We start from the raw sequence: 12965 nt of genomic DNA, 5'->3' as shown, positions 1-12965 counted from the left end.
ACTTTGAATTTGTGTGCAGATCTCTTGTGTGTAGGTAATGGGTGTATCTTAATTCTTTATCTGGCTTCCTTGCAATTCAGAGCTTATCTTGGAAAGGGAGGAAAAGCAGCTTGCAGGGCCAGATGACAGAAGGTTGATACAGAGGGACTTCCATTAACAAGAGCATTGCCCAAGGATAAATTAGTTTAATCAGGAATTACTTCAGGCTGAGAACTAAAGGGAGGTTTTTGACTGTTGACAGAGCTCTGCCTCTGTTGGGAAGTTCTACAAACAGGTTAAGGGGGATAGGATAACAGGTCTGAATGATGCAGGCAGCTGTTTGTACACCCAGGAATAGCACATTCTAGGCTAAAGTCCAGTGCCTCTGGGCTCTGACACTAGAGAGATTTTGACTTACTTAATTGCTAGTTTTTGAAACTGGACTTTATGCTTTTAGTCCCTGCTGTAACCTCAGAACTGTGTATCAGTCACTGAGTGGAAATCTCAGGAAATGCTTTCTCTTGCCCTAGGTTGGGTGGCTGGTGTTGCTTATAGTGGTGCAGAACTACTCTGATAGCTGTGACTGTCTGTGTTGTCTTTTCAGCTGATCCTGGGAAGGAAAATGAGAAGGTGGAGTTCTTTAATCTGGTGCTACTGTTCTGTGAGCTAATCCGACATGATGTCTTCTCCCACAACATCTACATGTGCACACTCATCTCCCGGGGTGATCTTGCCATGGATTCTCACGGGCCTCGCCCTCCCTCACCCTTTGATGACGCTGCTGAGGAACATGACCGGAAAGAGACAGAAGGAAGCAGTGGCATCAAGCTGGAGGTGAGAGCATCAGCCCTATAGCCCTCCTGTACATCTCTGTGTTGTGCTTGCCTGTTTTACCAGCGTTGCAGTCTTCTTGCTGTTGCCTGCTGGAGAATGTACCACTGACTCCTGCTCGTCCTTCCCCCAACTTATTTCCTTAGTGTTTCAATTTAAGGTTATGTTCTAAATGACTGGAAAGGACCTGCAGATTGCAGAAGGGTAGATAGGAAAATCTTGCATGGCTTGATACAGAGCAACATATCATGAGGTGCTTTGTGAGGCCTGTCCATAATATTTGAGGTGTATCAGGCTCCAGCTTGCCAGGCACCATGGGTGTGGTGGCATACTGCTGTCATTGTCCAACATGGACATCAATGTAGTCTTGTATTCTCTTGTTCCCTGATGCATCACTGAGATGTAAAGCTGCTCTGTCTATTCCCAGGACACAGGTCTTTCAGAGCCCATGGACATTGACCACAACCCCAGCATGCTCTTTGATGATATGGAAAAGACAGACTTTTCGGTATGTTCCAGCATTTCCTCTTGCTCAGTAAGTAGGGTCATGTGTTGTAGTGATCCCAGGAGCAGCATGTGCCTTGCTTTTGTGTATCTGCTGGAAGTGGCAGGGTTGTAAGGTAGTTCACATTGCAAAAGGCTCATATAACCTATTTATGTAGCTTGGTGTTCATCAAAGCAGATTGAGTCACAGTTGTTCCTGGGACCTCTTATGTTCTGGCTACTGCCAGCCCAGTGTTGGGCAGGGTAGGAAGTGGGCTGCTTGGAAGTGGATGGGAAATGAGTGACCATGATAGCATCAGATTGGGAGTGACCAGTTGGAGAAGTTTTCTTGATCCTGGGAGAAGACATTAGTCTGCTTTCATCCTTTCGTGTGGCCTTCATTACTATTTCAGGTTTACAGTTCTTCATATCTGTGGGCGTAGTTCATGGTAGCAGAACACTTTGAAACACTTAGCAGTAAAAGTAACTTGTGATGATTGAAAAATCCCTGAGTATCTACATCTGTCCAGCCATCTCTGACCCTTTAAAGTACATGTCAGGCAAGTGTGATGTAAAACTATATGCTTTCCCAGGATCCTCACTTCTGTGGAAGAGGCTGTTTCCAAAATGCTTAGCCATTAATTTATTACTCCTACTGCTACTACTACTGTGTTATTTCCTGTTGTGTTTAACTTAATATACAACATGGACCAGAAGCAAAAATAGGAATAGTGTCTTGGCACTTTATCTTGATTTTTTCCTTAAGAACTGGCTGTTTTTCTGACCCTTCATTTTCCTCCTCCTTTTCAGGCCTGAGCAGAAGTACATTCCTTCAGCAATCTTTAGTGTTGCATGACTGTGTTACCTAACAACATCTTCTTGTTCTTATGTCTCCCCAGATGTTTTCTCCACCAATGCATTGTGAATCTAAAGCCAGCCCTTCCCCTGAAAAGCCAGATCCTGAAAAGGAAGCAAAGACTCTGCTGAAGGATAAATCTGTGGAAGGAATGCTAGCATCGCTATATGACCAGCCTCGGCACATCCAGTATGCAACACACTTCCCTATTCCTCAGGTACAAGACCTGCTCCTCTCTGCTCCCCTGTTGCTGCCCTTGTCATGATGCTGCTGTCTCTCCCTACTGTGGCTGGCTAAGGAGCAGTCCTGCTTTTCTGGATGGCTCTTTGCTTACTCCCAGAGAAGCTTCTGAGATGAAGGTTTCCTTTTTCTTTCAGAGATGCAGATGCAAAACAAGACTAAAGCATATAGCCTTGTAGTTGCTAATGCAGTTGTCTCTTTTGGTTCTCCAGGAGGAGTCATGCAGTCATGAGTGTAACCAAAGGCTGGTAGTTCTTTTTGGGGTTGGGAAACAACGGGACGATGCTCGGCATACGATCAAGAAAATAACCAAAGACATTCTAAAAGTCTTAAACAGAAAGAGCACTGCAGAGACAGGTTAGTAGAGCTTGAGACACTCCTTCTTGAAGTAAGAGCGTCTTTCCAGTTGGCTGATTTCCTTGTCTGGAGTCTTACAGTGAAAGGATTTTACACAGTCTACAGTGTCTGATAGGAGGTACTAGTAGATGAGTCTGGAATGGTGCTCTGTTTTCAAACATACTAACCAGCAAGTAAGACAATTGGTTTCCTGTTGGCAATGTCTGTTTAATTGTCTTCAGAAGAGAATTGAGTCATATAAGGTTCGGAGTGAGACCCTGGCCAAACCTTTGGCTTTTCATATTTTATTTTATTTATTCTTGCATTCAGATCCTTCTACAAGAAGCAGGAAACACTTTGCCAATGCATATTTGGCAAAGACTTTACTAAATGTATTGTTCTGTTACTCTTCAGGCATGTGCTAAAGGCATAGGATAGGAAGTTTTGATACCTGGGTCAAAATTAACAGAAAGCATCTGATGTCCAACAGCTGAGACTCTCACTACAATTTTTCTTTCTTAGTCTGATACCTGAAAGGGAATTTAAAATGTGTTGAAAAGATGATGCTTTAAAATGTGGAGTGCTCTGCCAAAGAAACTTTTGTGGCTGAGCATCTTCAGTCCAGAATGCCTGTTCTCATCAGAGAATATGTATATTTCCAAATCAAGGCAGAAGGATACTCCAAGGAGTACTTTCATTTGGGGATAAATTTGATGTTTGCCCTACTGTCATTCTTAGGATAGGGTTTGTTTTTTTTAATTAAATATAGTCCTTATCAACCTAAGGTCTAGGACTCAGGTTTTTTGCCTATGCTTCATGACAGGGGCTGATCTTGCTGGGGAACTGTCAGAAGCTGATGGCTGATGTTTAAATCCTCCAGTGAGGAAGGCAACTTAATACTGTTTTCTGATGTTTTCAACTTTGGTAGGTGGGGAGGAAGGCCAGAAGAGGAAAAAGAGCAAGCCAGAAGCATTCCCAACAGCTGAAGATATCTTTGCAAAGTTCCAGCACCTTTCTCACTTTGATCAGCACCAAGTCACATCTCAGGTATGAAAATTTGAAGACTGCTGCCCTTCTTTGGCCCTGACTCTTTGTATTACTGAGAGCATCTTCCTGGAAGGAGATGAGCCTGCTGAGGGACTTCTGGAAGGGGAGATGGACTCTGTGTTGTCTTGCACTTGCAGGTATCTCGTAATGTCTTGGAACAGATCACCAGCTTTGCTTTGGGAATGTCATACCACCTGCCTCTGGTGCAGCATGTGCAGTTCATATTTGACTTGATGGAGTATTCGCTCAATATCAGTGGTCTTATCGACTTTGCCATCCAGGTAGGGCAACATGCTCAGGTGCTCCCTGGGGAGGGGTTTATCCACCTGAGAGGCAGCAGATCTGTACTGTGATAGTTGGCCTGCTCTGGTCATCACTGGGGATGCTCTGACCAGTGCCATGGAGGTGGTCAGATTATATGGTCATTGTGATGCTTCTGGGCTACAAGCTGTCAGGAGTAGGTTGTTTGTGGCAGATAGTCTTGCATGTTCTGTTCTGAGGATTATTCTTCCAAAGGTTTTGGGCTTGTTTCCAAAGGACTTGCATTGCATCTCTGTCCCTGGTTGCAGCAGGACCTTGTTCTGAGTCAGAAGGGGATTGTCTGTCCCTGGCATCTTGCCTACCTTGCTACCCTGGAAAGATCCTTGGCACATGGCAGCTCAAGCTGCCTTCTGGATCCTGCTAAAATCCTGTTGCTGTTTCTGCAGCCTGTACCAGGTGTCTCTTGAAGCCTAGCTGGTGGAATTGTGGCTCTTAGCCTGGAAAGGATATCAGAGTGAGACTTAATGCAGGATAGTACTACCAACAAACTGCTTAAAACTGCCTGTGGCCATATCACAATTACCCTCTGATACCTAAGCCCTGACAGCCCCTTGTACTGCCCAAGATATTTTGCCAGCTGTTCTGGGGTGCATCCCTAAGCAGAAAGTGCCTGGAAGTGCCTTTCCTGGCAGGTCCTATAGGCTGTGGGTTTGGTGTGCCTCCTCCCTTTCTGACCATACCTTACCCCTGTGGCTGTTGAAGGGTTTTTCTGTCATTGGGTGCAGTTGCTGAATGAACTGAGCGTGGTGGAGGCAGAACTGCTGTTGAAATCCTCCGACCTTGTTGGCAGCTATACTACCAGCTTGTGCCTGTGCATCGTGGCTGTGCTGCGGCACTACCACTCCTGCCTTATCCTGAACCAGGACCAGATGGCTCAGGTCTTTGAAGGGTAAGGGCATCTCCCCCTCTCTGTGTGTAAGGAAGCAGTATATGTGCTGGGGGTTCCTAAGGGGCATGGACATCTATATCCTTCCTAAAAGGCAGCTACTTGGTGCCTGAGGGCTCAGCTCACTTTCTTTTGCTTCTCTGCAGTCTGTGTGGGGTGGTGAAACATGGCATGAACCGCTCAGATGGCTCCTCAGCAGAGCGCTGTATCCTGGCCTATCTCTATGACCTGTATACCTCCTGCAGTCACCTCAAAAGTAAATTTGGGGAGCTCTTTAGGTGAGTCTGATGCAGCTGAGGTGCAGTGGGTAGTGCTCACTATAGCATTTTGACTTAAACTTTGCTTTTGATCTTGTTTGATGGGATTGCTCCTAAGAAATTCCTTGTTTGGAAAGGAATGGACAACAGAACAAGGAGCATCATTAGGCCCCTGTTCATGTCATGGTACAACTGTGCCTTGTGGTTTGGGGCAGAAAACTGTAAAAAGTGTGTAGTGGATTTAGGCCCAAAGGAGGGTGAGGGGATAAATAACCAGAGGTTTCAAATTACTTACGAGGAACTGAGTCTCCTCCCCCCAGAATAGGAGTACTGATATAAATTTTGTAAAGTTCTGGTTGATGTGGAAAATAAACTGAATGTTCAATGTGTCTTAGAATGCAAGCATAGAAAGCAATGAATAGAAAATAACAAATTTATTGGTCTTTATTGGTACAAGGGATCTTGAGTTTCAACATGTTCTTTCCCAGAGACAGTTTGCCTTTGCTCATCAGAGTTCAGTGGCTGCTTAGTTTTTTGTGTCCTAATCACTTTTCTGTCCTGTTTAGTGACTTCTGCTCCAAGGTGAAGAACACAATCTATTGCAATGTTGAGCCATCTGACTCCAACATGCTATGGGAACCAGAGTTCATGATTGACACTATTGAAAATCCATCTGCACATAACTTTACATACACCAACCTGGGCAAGAGCCTCAATGAAAACCCAGCCAATCGCTACAGTTTTGTCTGTAATGCCCTGATGCATGTGTGTGTGGGACACCACGATCCTGACAGGTGAGAGGCAGAGCTTTCATGGTTCTACTGAGAAAGTAAATTCTTCAGGTGAGGGTAAGGAAACCAGTAGCCATATCTTGGCTGTCTTGGGGTGTGAAGAAGGAGAAGCCAAGGCTGGGGTCCTTTAGAAAATCACTGACCTGATGGCATGCATGAGTAGCAAAGCTGACCCTCTGCTTTTTTCATTATTTATTTAACAGGGTGAACGACATTGCTATCCTGTGTGCTGAGCTAACTGGCTACTGCAAGTCTCTAAGTGCCGAGTGGCTGGGTGTGCTCAAAGCTTTGTGCTGTTCCTCCAATAACGGGACCTGTGGCTTCAATGATCTCCTCTGCAATGTTGATGCAAGTGCAAACATTCAAAAGGGGAAAAGGAATTGAAGCAGGAGTGGAGGGATCCCTTGGGAGAAGGCAAAAGTGAACAAGGGATGGAGGCTTTGTCTTCTGAGGGCAGGGAAAATGCTTTGAATACCAGGGGCTGTCATTGGTGTTTGTTTCAGCCTGGGCAGACCATGGACATTGACCAGGGGTTATGGGCCCTTCTGCCTCCCAGCTCCTAGGAATTGCTGACAGAGGCTGTTTGGATCACTGGCTGATCTCCTCTCTTTCAGGTCAGTGACTTATCTTTCCATGATTCCTTGGCCACCTTTGTTGCCATCCTCATTGCCCGGCAGTGCTTGCTGCTGGAGGACCTTATTCGCTGTGCTGCTATCCCCTCACTCCTCAATGCTGGTAAGTGCATCCCTGAACAAACCTGTCTTACTCTCAGTTCTTGCCCAAACGCTTGTGCTTAATGCATATTTGGTGAACTCTAGAGTTGTGAAACATGACTCTAATACTTTTTTTTATACTTAGTAACCAAATGTGGTGCTTTAGAGAATTTTGGGCCTTTTGATTTCTATCAAAAGCTAATTGTGCTAAGGCTTTTCACTGCCCTGCTCTCTCGAGTTTGTGTGCAAGCTGAAATAAACATGGGGAGCTGTTATCAGCCTCACTGTGTGACCATTGTACTCAACTCTGAACTCCAGTAGTATGCCTCCCACTGATAATAATGTTCAGCTTAGCATTTTGGCTAGACTAGCCAGCTGGGCTTACAGCACTTGGGCCACTGCCTTACTCTGCCACCAGCCTTCCTATCTCTGCTCTGGAGATTGTAGCATCCAGACTCTTGACAGGGTGAAGTTGGAAAGATGGAGCAAGCAGAATGCAGTGCATGTCACTGGGGATAATACTGAAGGATTTGCTTGCTTGCATGTTAGCTGCTGCACATGATCCATATTTGTAAATACTGTAAGGCTGCTGCAGCTTCTTGGCTGGCTGCTCCAGGGCAGTGCACTGTGAATAGCTTTTGGATTGAGAGTCAGCTGTCCTGGTGCTTAAGAAATCTCAGTTGTCTCTTTTCTTTATATAGCCTGCAGTGAACAGGACTCGGAACCAGGAGCACGTCTGACCTGCCGGATTTTACTCCATCTGTTTAAGACTCCACAGCTGAACCCATGCCAGCAAGATGGCAGTAAGTGAATGAACCTAGAGCTTTTTTTTATTGTGAAAGTACTAAGGTTCTTGCAGACCAAAGAGAGATATGAAACCTTATGGTTAGAAATCATAACCTGCTTCCTTTGAATAAAGCAGGCGAAGCCTAATGCAGGCGAAGCCTAATTTTCTTCATAGGACAAAGAACAGTGTCTTTCCATTTATGTCACTCCATGGTAGCCAGGCATTGGGGAGAAGGTTCTTGGAGGCAGGAAACCAGCCAGTAGAGGTGGCCTTGCTGTCACTAAGCCATTAGAGTAATGATCACTCCTTCTTTTGTGTCTTGAGCTTTGTATTGCCTCTTAACTTGGTGCCAGAAGCTGCTGTTTTACAGCACTCTTTTTTTGTGTGATGGTGGAAACATTCCAGGAAGCTCTGTTCTTGGCTTCTCACCAGTATCCTGGTAGCTCAGATTTCTAAATCCAGCTTGTATTTTAGGTCTAGGGTACTGTTGGCAGCTTGGAGTTCATGACACAGGCTCTGCACCCCATTTGGACTTCATGGTTCATTTGTCACAATGTGATTGGCACTATGCTTCTTGAAACTTAATTAAATGGGCCCCATCTTACAGTTAGGAAACCAACTGGCCTCGGGATTCTCCGAGCTGGATTTTACGGTACTTGCTGGCACTAGCATAATTCAGGCAGCTCTGGAGCCCTTGCCTTTCTCTCTTGCTGAGTATCACCTTTCTCCTTTTTCCTCTTTGCAGACAAACCCACTGTGGGAATCCGCTCTTCCTGTGACCGTCACTTACTGGCAGCTTCCCAAAATCGTATTGTGGATGGAGCAGTCTTTGCAGTGCTGAAGGCTGTCTTTGTTCTGGGTGTGTACCTGTGTTAGCCTGAACAAAAAACATAACCACATTTTTCAGGGGAGTGGGAGAACGGCACTGTATTGTTTGTTTTGGCTGTGCAGAAGGCCAGAGGAGATCTGTTCTGGTGAATATGTGGTGTGTCTGTAGCTGTAAACATGCTTTGAGTCTCTTGGCTGCAGAGAGGTCACTGATCACAGAAAGAGTTTACAGAATCTCAAGATGTTTTTTTGAGTCAGACTTTATGGTTAGAGTTGTTGTGTAACACTTGTGCTTTCCTTTTAGGAGATGCAGAACTGAAAGGCTCTGGCTTTTCCCACCCGGGAGGTGTTGATGATCTCATGGATGATGAGCTGGGCACCAGGAAGGCTGGTGGCCGGGTAGTGACTGTAGAAACAGCTAGCTTGGATATTTATGCCAAGTATGTACTGAGGAGTATATGTCAACAGGTGAGTCTGTCCCATCTCTAGGTGCATCCTTATCTCGTCTCCAGACAGTTACATCTCACATGCCTTTCTTCTTCAGGTTGGGTCTGGCAGGTATTTGTTTGAAAGATCAGTGAAGAGCCTGCAATGTTTCTGTCATGTGACAGTACTGAGGATTGCTCACTGTTGGCAAAACACAGAGACAAGCAGTGCTCAAGAATTAGATGTTGCAGTATGTGGGACTGTATTCCCTTTGCTTTGGCAGCAGCACAGGGCTCCTGTTCAAGGAGGGGAGTTCTGGGAGTGGTAAGCTGAGATGTGTGCTGAAGGCAAAAATCAGCACACGAATGACAGACAGATGGTTTATTAAAATGATAAATGGTGTCTTTCAGGATGCTGCCTAAGTGTTGCTTGCAGCTAGGCTGTTGATGTATCCCTGGGTTTTGCATTGCTCTGATTAGTTAATTAAAACAATGACAACAAAAGCCTTTTGCTTAGCCTAATCTGACAGCACCAGTATTTCTATTCCTTTGCGAAAAATTTACACTTGAGGAGCTGAAACCTGGCTAATAATGTTGCAGAATAGAGTGGCCATGCTGTATGAAAATGGATGTTGAAAGGTATCCTTAGCCTCAGTTATAAGTTTATTCTCTCAGCAGGAAGGATGTGGTGTAAGAGTCTGAAACTTTTTATTTATTATTACTAATGTGTAAACCCATTAGTGCTGTGTGTTGTCATCATGCTATTGTTTATTAATTGGCTGACTGCATAGCAATGTTACCAGATTACCAAAAAGGAATTGGAACCACCTATTTTTAAATATAAATTTAACATTCTTGATATCGCTGAAACCTGACTGTAGCATTTACAGAAGTAGATACTCCCTTGCTGATCAAGGTCTATATAGGAAGGACAAAGTCTATATAGGAAGCAAGTAGAGATGTTTGTGCCCAGCAGGGAGTAGCAGTGTCAGGTATCACTGCGCATACCAGTTGTTGGCAGCACTGATTATGTAGAAGTAAGCGTTCCAGCAAACACCCATGAGTTACCACCACCAAATTGTGCCACAGCTCCTGCAGGCTTCCTGCAGCTAGAAAAGGGCTGATAAAATGCTGTGTTTATATTAGCACCTCTTCTGTGAGCAGTGAACTTGCACTATCGATACCTTAAATTGTAGGTTGTGATTTCTCAGTCTCAGATTCAGGTATATATTTTATAATAGATTTCATTGTGAGGGGACTAGGGAAAGGAGCAGACTATAATTAATTTTTTTTTCATAGACTCATAGAATGGTTTGGGTTGGAATGGACCTTAAAGATCATGAGCAGGGCCACCTTCACTATTCCAAGTTGCTCAGGGCCCTGTCCAACTTGGCCTTAAACACTCAGAGTGATGGGGCATCCACAAGTTCTCTGGGCAACCTGTTCCAGTGCCGACCTTTCAAACCTGTCCAAGTCCCTCTGCATAGCATCCCTTCCCCTCCAGCATGTCTTTCATTTGTCTTTATACCAATAGAGTGGATTGCAAATGAAGTCTGAGTTCTTGTAAGAAGATGAGCAAATGATAAAATGAGTCTTCCCAAGGAAATGTGTATTACTTAGGCAATAAAGAGAAGATACTGTGATGTAGCAACACTGAAGGGGGAAATGCAATAGGCAGTGGAGAGGTCACCACATGTCATGTGCAAACTCATGTGCAAAATGAAGATAATGATCTAGGCTGTGGTTTCACAAGGATTTCAAACCAAAGTTTTGACCTTTCCAGTTTATGTGCTTTAGTGTTTAGTTTGCTACCCACTGCTGAAGGGTCTTTCCAACTTTCTAGGCATAGCATAATGAACTGGATCCTCATTTCTTCTTTTGTTGCCACTTCTCAGTGGAACAATTCTCTGATCAGGCTTCCTCTGCAGATGCAGAAATGCTTATATAGCAGTCCTCTGTTGATTTTAATTTAATGAATTTGCCTAATTTTAAGTGTGAAAAATTTCTGCACTAACAAATGCTGCAGGTTAACTGTAAATTGGGTGAAGTACCTACCTCATAGTTGGAAACTGCTGCCCTTATTATTAGCATATATTTAGGGAGCATAAACTGAAATCAAGAGGCTGACAATAATAGTTTTCTGTCTACCTTCTGACTTTATAAGAGGTTTGCATCCAGTCAGTCACTTTCCAGAGTCAGAAGTAAATTAATTGTTTTTTACTAAGTTTGTCAGTGTGTTTTCCATCACTATTTGAGAATTAAGGTGTGTGCTTTACCCCAAGACATGTTCTGGTTTAGTACTAGCTGCAACCCTGAGTTACCTAACTTAGGACCGCTCCACAGCTTTGTTGTGCTGGAAATAGACTGCACAATTTTAAGTGATCCCTTCTGATCTTCTAACCCAAGTGGCAGTGTTGAGGGAGCCTGGACACGGTAGTGACTGTGTAGTGTTAAATCACACCAATATTTTCTCAAAAGAAAGAGCAACTACTGTGTTTCATTACTGCTGACTTGTCAAAGTTTGTTTCCTCTGTTCTGATTACTGTGCTGTGCCTGACGCCTGCTGAATGAGGATAGTACAGTTCATGAAGAGAAATGATTATCAGGCATAACTGAATACTAATAAGGCTTTTACGATTTTGATGTGTTTCATGCATCTCTCTGAGACTGAAAGCAGGGGCGTTGGTTTGGAATCAGACATCAGTTTGACTGTGCTGACTCTGCCTTCGTCTTGCAGGAGTGGGTAGGAGAACGATGTCTGAAGTCTCTCTGTGAAGACAGCAATGACTTGCAGGATCCTGTCCTGAGCAGCACTCAGGCCCAGAGGCTGATGCAGCTGATTTGTTATCCACACCGGCTCCTGGACAATGAGGAGGGAGAAAATCCTCAGCGGCAAAGGATTAAACGCATCTTACAGGTGCAGGCTGCTGGCAAAATCTGAGTGTCCTAGTAAATGCCTCATGTAAATGCAGCCCTCTGAGGGGTCTGATACTCGTTATGGTGGGACCTGAGGCTGTGGGTTGGTATAGTCTGAACTGAGCTAAGGAATTACATGAAGTATGTATGTGTGTGTATTGCAGAATTTGGACCAGTGGACCATGAGGCAGTCCTCACTGGAGCTGCAGCTCATGATTAAACAGACAGCAAGCAATGTGAGTTTCTGCTCAGAGGGGATCATACAGGGGAAGATGGCGTGGCTGCTTGTGAGTCAGTGGGGAGGTGGCCTGGCAGAAGTAGGGATAGGGAGAAAGTAAAAATGAGGGAGTTAGACTGTGGAAGCTAAGCACAGGAAGGAAGCAATGAGTCTGAGACCCCTGGAGCAGCAGCGAAGTTAGCAAACTGAGTTTGTACTGAGTTGAAATGTGGAAGCAGTAGGTGCTCTCAGAGAAGGACCTGACTGTCTTTTTCTTTTCTACATCCAGGAGATGAACTCCTTGTTAGAAAACATAGCCAAGGCCACCATTGAGGTATTCCAGCAGTCAGCAGAGACCAGCTCTGCTAGCTGTACTGGTAATGGAGTCAACAATATCAGTAGCTCGACAAGTGCTACACCTGCCAGCAACAAATCCAAACCTATCCTCAGGTAGGTGTAGAACCAGCATGCAGCTCTCCTGTAGACAAGTCTGAATCTTAAATTGCATTGCAAACAGCTTTCCTCTCCTGTGTTGTCAACAGCTCCCTGGAGAGATCAGGAGTGTGGCTGGTGGCCCCTCTGATTGCCAAGCTTCCAACATCAGTGCAGGGCCACGTACTGAAAGCTGCTGGGGAAGAGTTGGAGAAAGGACAACATTTAGGGTCATCATCCCGCAAAGAGCGGGACCGCCAGAAGCAGAAGAGGTGAGTCCAGGGGAAAGTGCAGGCAGTGTTTGCTGTGCTGATCCCCCAGCCTGGCAGTATAGCTCCTTCTCTGTTCTCTCACAGTATGTCCCTCCTGAGCCAGCAGCCATTTCTGTCACTGGTGCTGACATGCTTGAAAGGTCAGGATGAGCAGCGGGAAGGCCTTCTCACCTCTCTGTACAGTCAGGTCCAGCAGGTAGGGGTCTTGTTTATCCCCTCACTTTCCTCAGGAGCTCACCCCTCCAGCAGATGGGCTCTGGAGCATGGCCTTGGGATGTTGCTTGTCTTACCCTCTTTGGTATAGGGATCTTGAGCTGACCATTTCTGAGTCACCAGACAGTGAATGGT

General features: G+C 45.0%; 1 protein-coding gene across 2 annotated transcripts in view; it reads left to right on the top strand.

Moving 5' to 3' along the window:
• MED12 (mediator complex subunit 12) overlaps window positions 1-12965 on the top strand; it is a 36067-nt gene that overhangs the window by 12542 nt on the left and 10560 nt on the right. For both annotated transcript variants that reach the window (XM_077786604.1, XM_021534559.2), the window contains exons 13-31: window positions 584-813; window positions 1238-1318; window positions 2193-2366; window positions 2602-2746; window positions 3654-3772; window positions 3910-4053; window positions 4819-4982; window positions 5126-5257; window positions 5803-6030; window positions 6231-6375; window positions 6642-6762; window positions 7442-7543; window positions 8273-8386; window positions 8660-8823; window positions 11518-11697; window positions 11861-11932; window positions 12203-12363; window positions 12456-12617; window positions 12702-12813. In XM_077786604.1, coding sequence (XP_077642730.1) covers window positions 584-813; window positions 1238-1318; window positions 2193-2366; window positions 2602-2746; window positions 3654-3772; window positions 3910-4053; window positions 4819-4982; window positions 5126-5257; window positions 5803-6030; window positions 6231-6375; window positions 6642-6762; window positions 7442-7543; window positions 8273-8386; window positions 8660-8823; window positions 11518-11697; window positions 11861-11932; window positions 12203-12363; window positions 12456-12617; window positions 12702-12813 — 2750 coding nt within the window. The remainder of the gene's footprint in view (window positions 1-583; window positions 814-1237; window positions 1319-2192; window positions 2367-2601; window positions 2747-3653; window positions 3773-3909; window positions 4054-4818; window positions 4983-5125; window positions 5258-5802; window positions 6031-6230; window positions 6376-6641; window positions 6763-7441; window positions 7544-8272; window positions 8387-8659; window positions 8824-11517; window positions 11698-11860; window positions 11933-12202; window positions 12364-12455; window positions 12618-12701; window positions 12814-12965) is intronic.

This window comes from Lonchura striata, chromosome 14 (assembly GCF_046129695.1).
Source record: "Lonchura striata isolate bLonStr1 chromosome 14, bLonStr1.mat, whole genome shotgun sequence".
In the NCBI taxonomy this organism is placed as follows: domain Eukaryota; kingdom Metazoa; phylum Chordata; class Aves; order Passeriformes; family Estrildidae; genus Lonchura; species Lonchura striata.
This window is presented reverse-complemented; position numbering and strand designations above follow the sequence as displayed.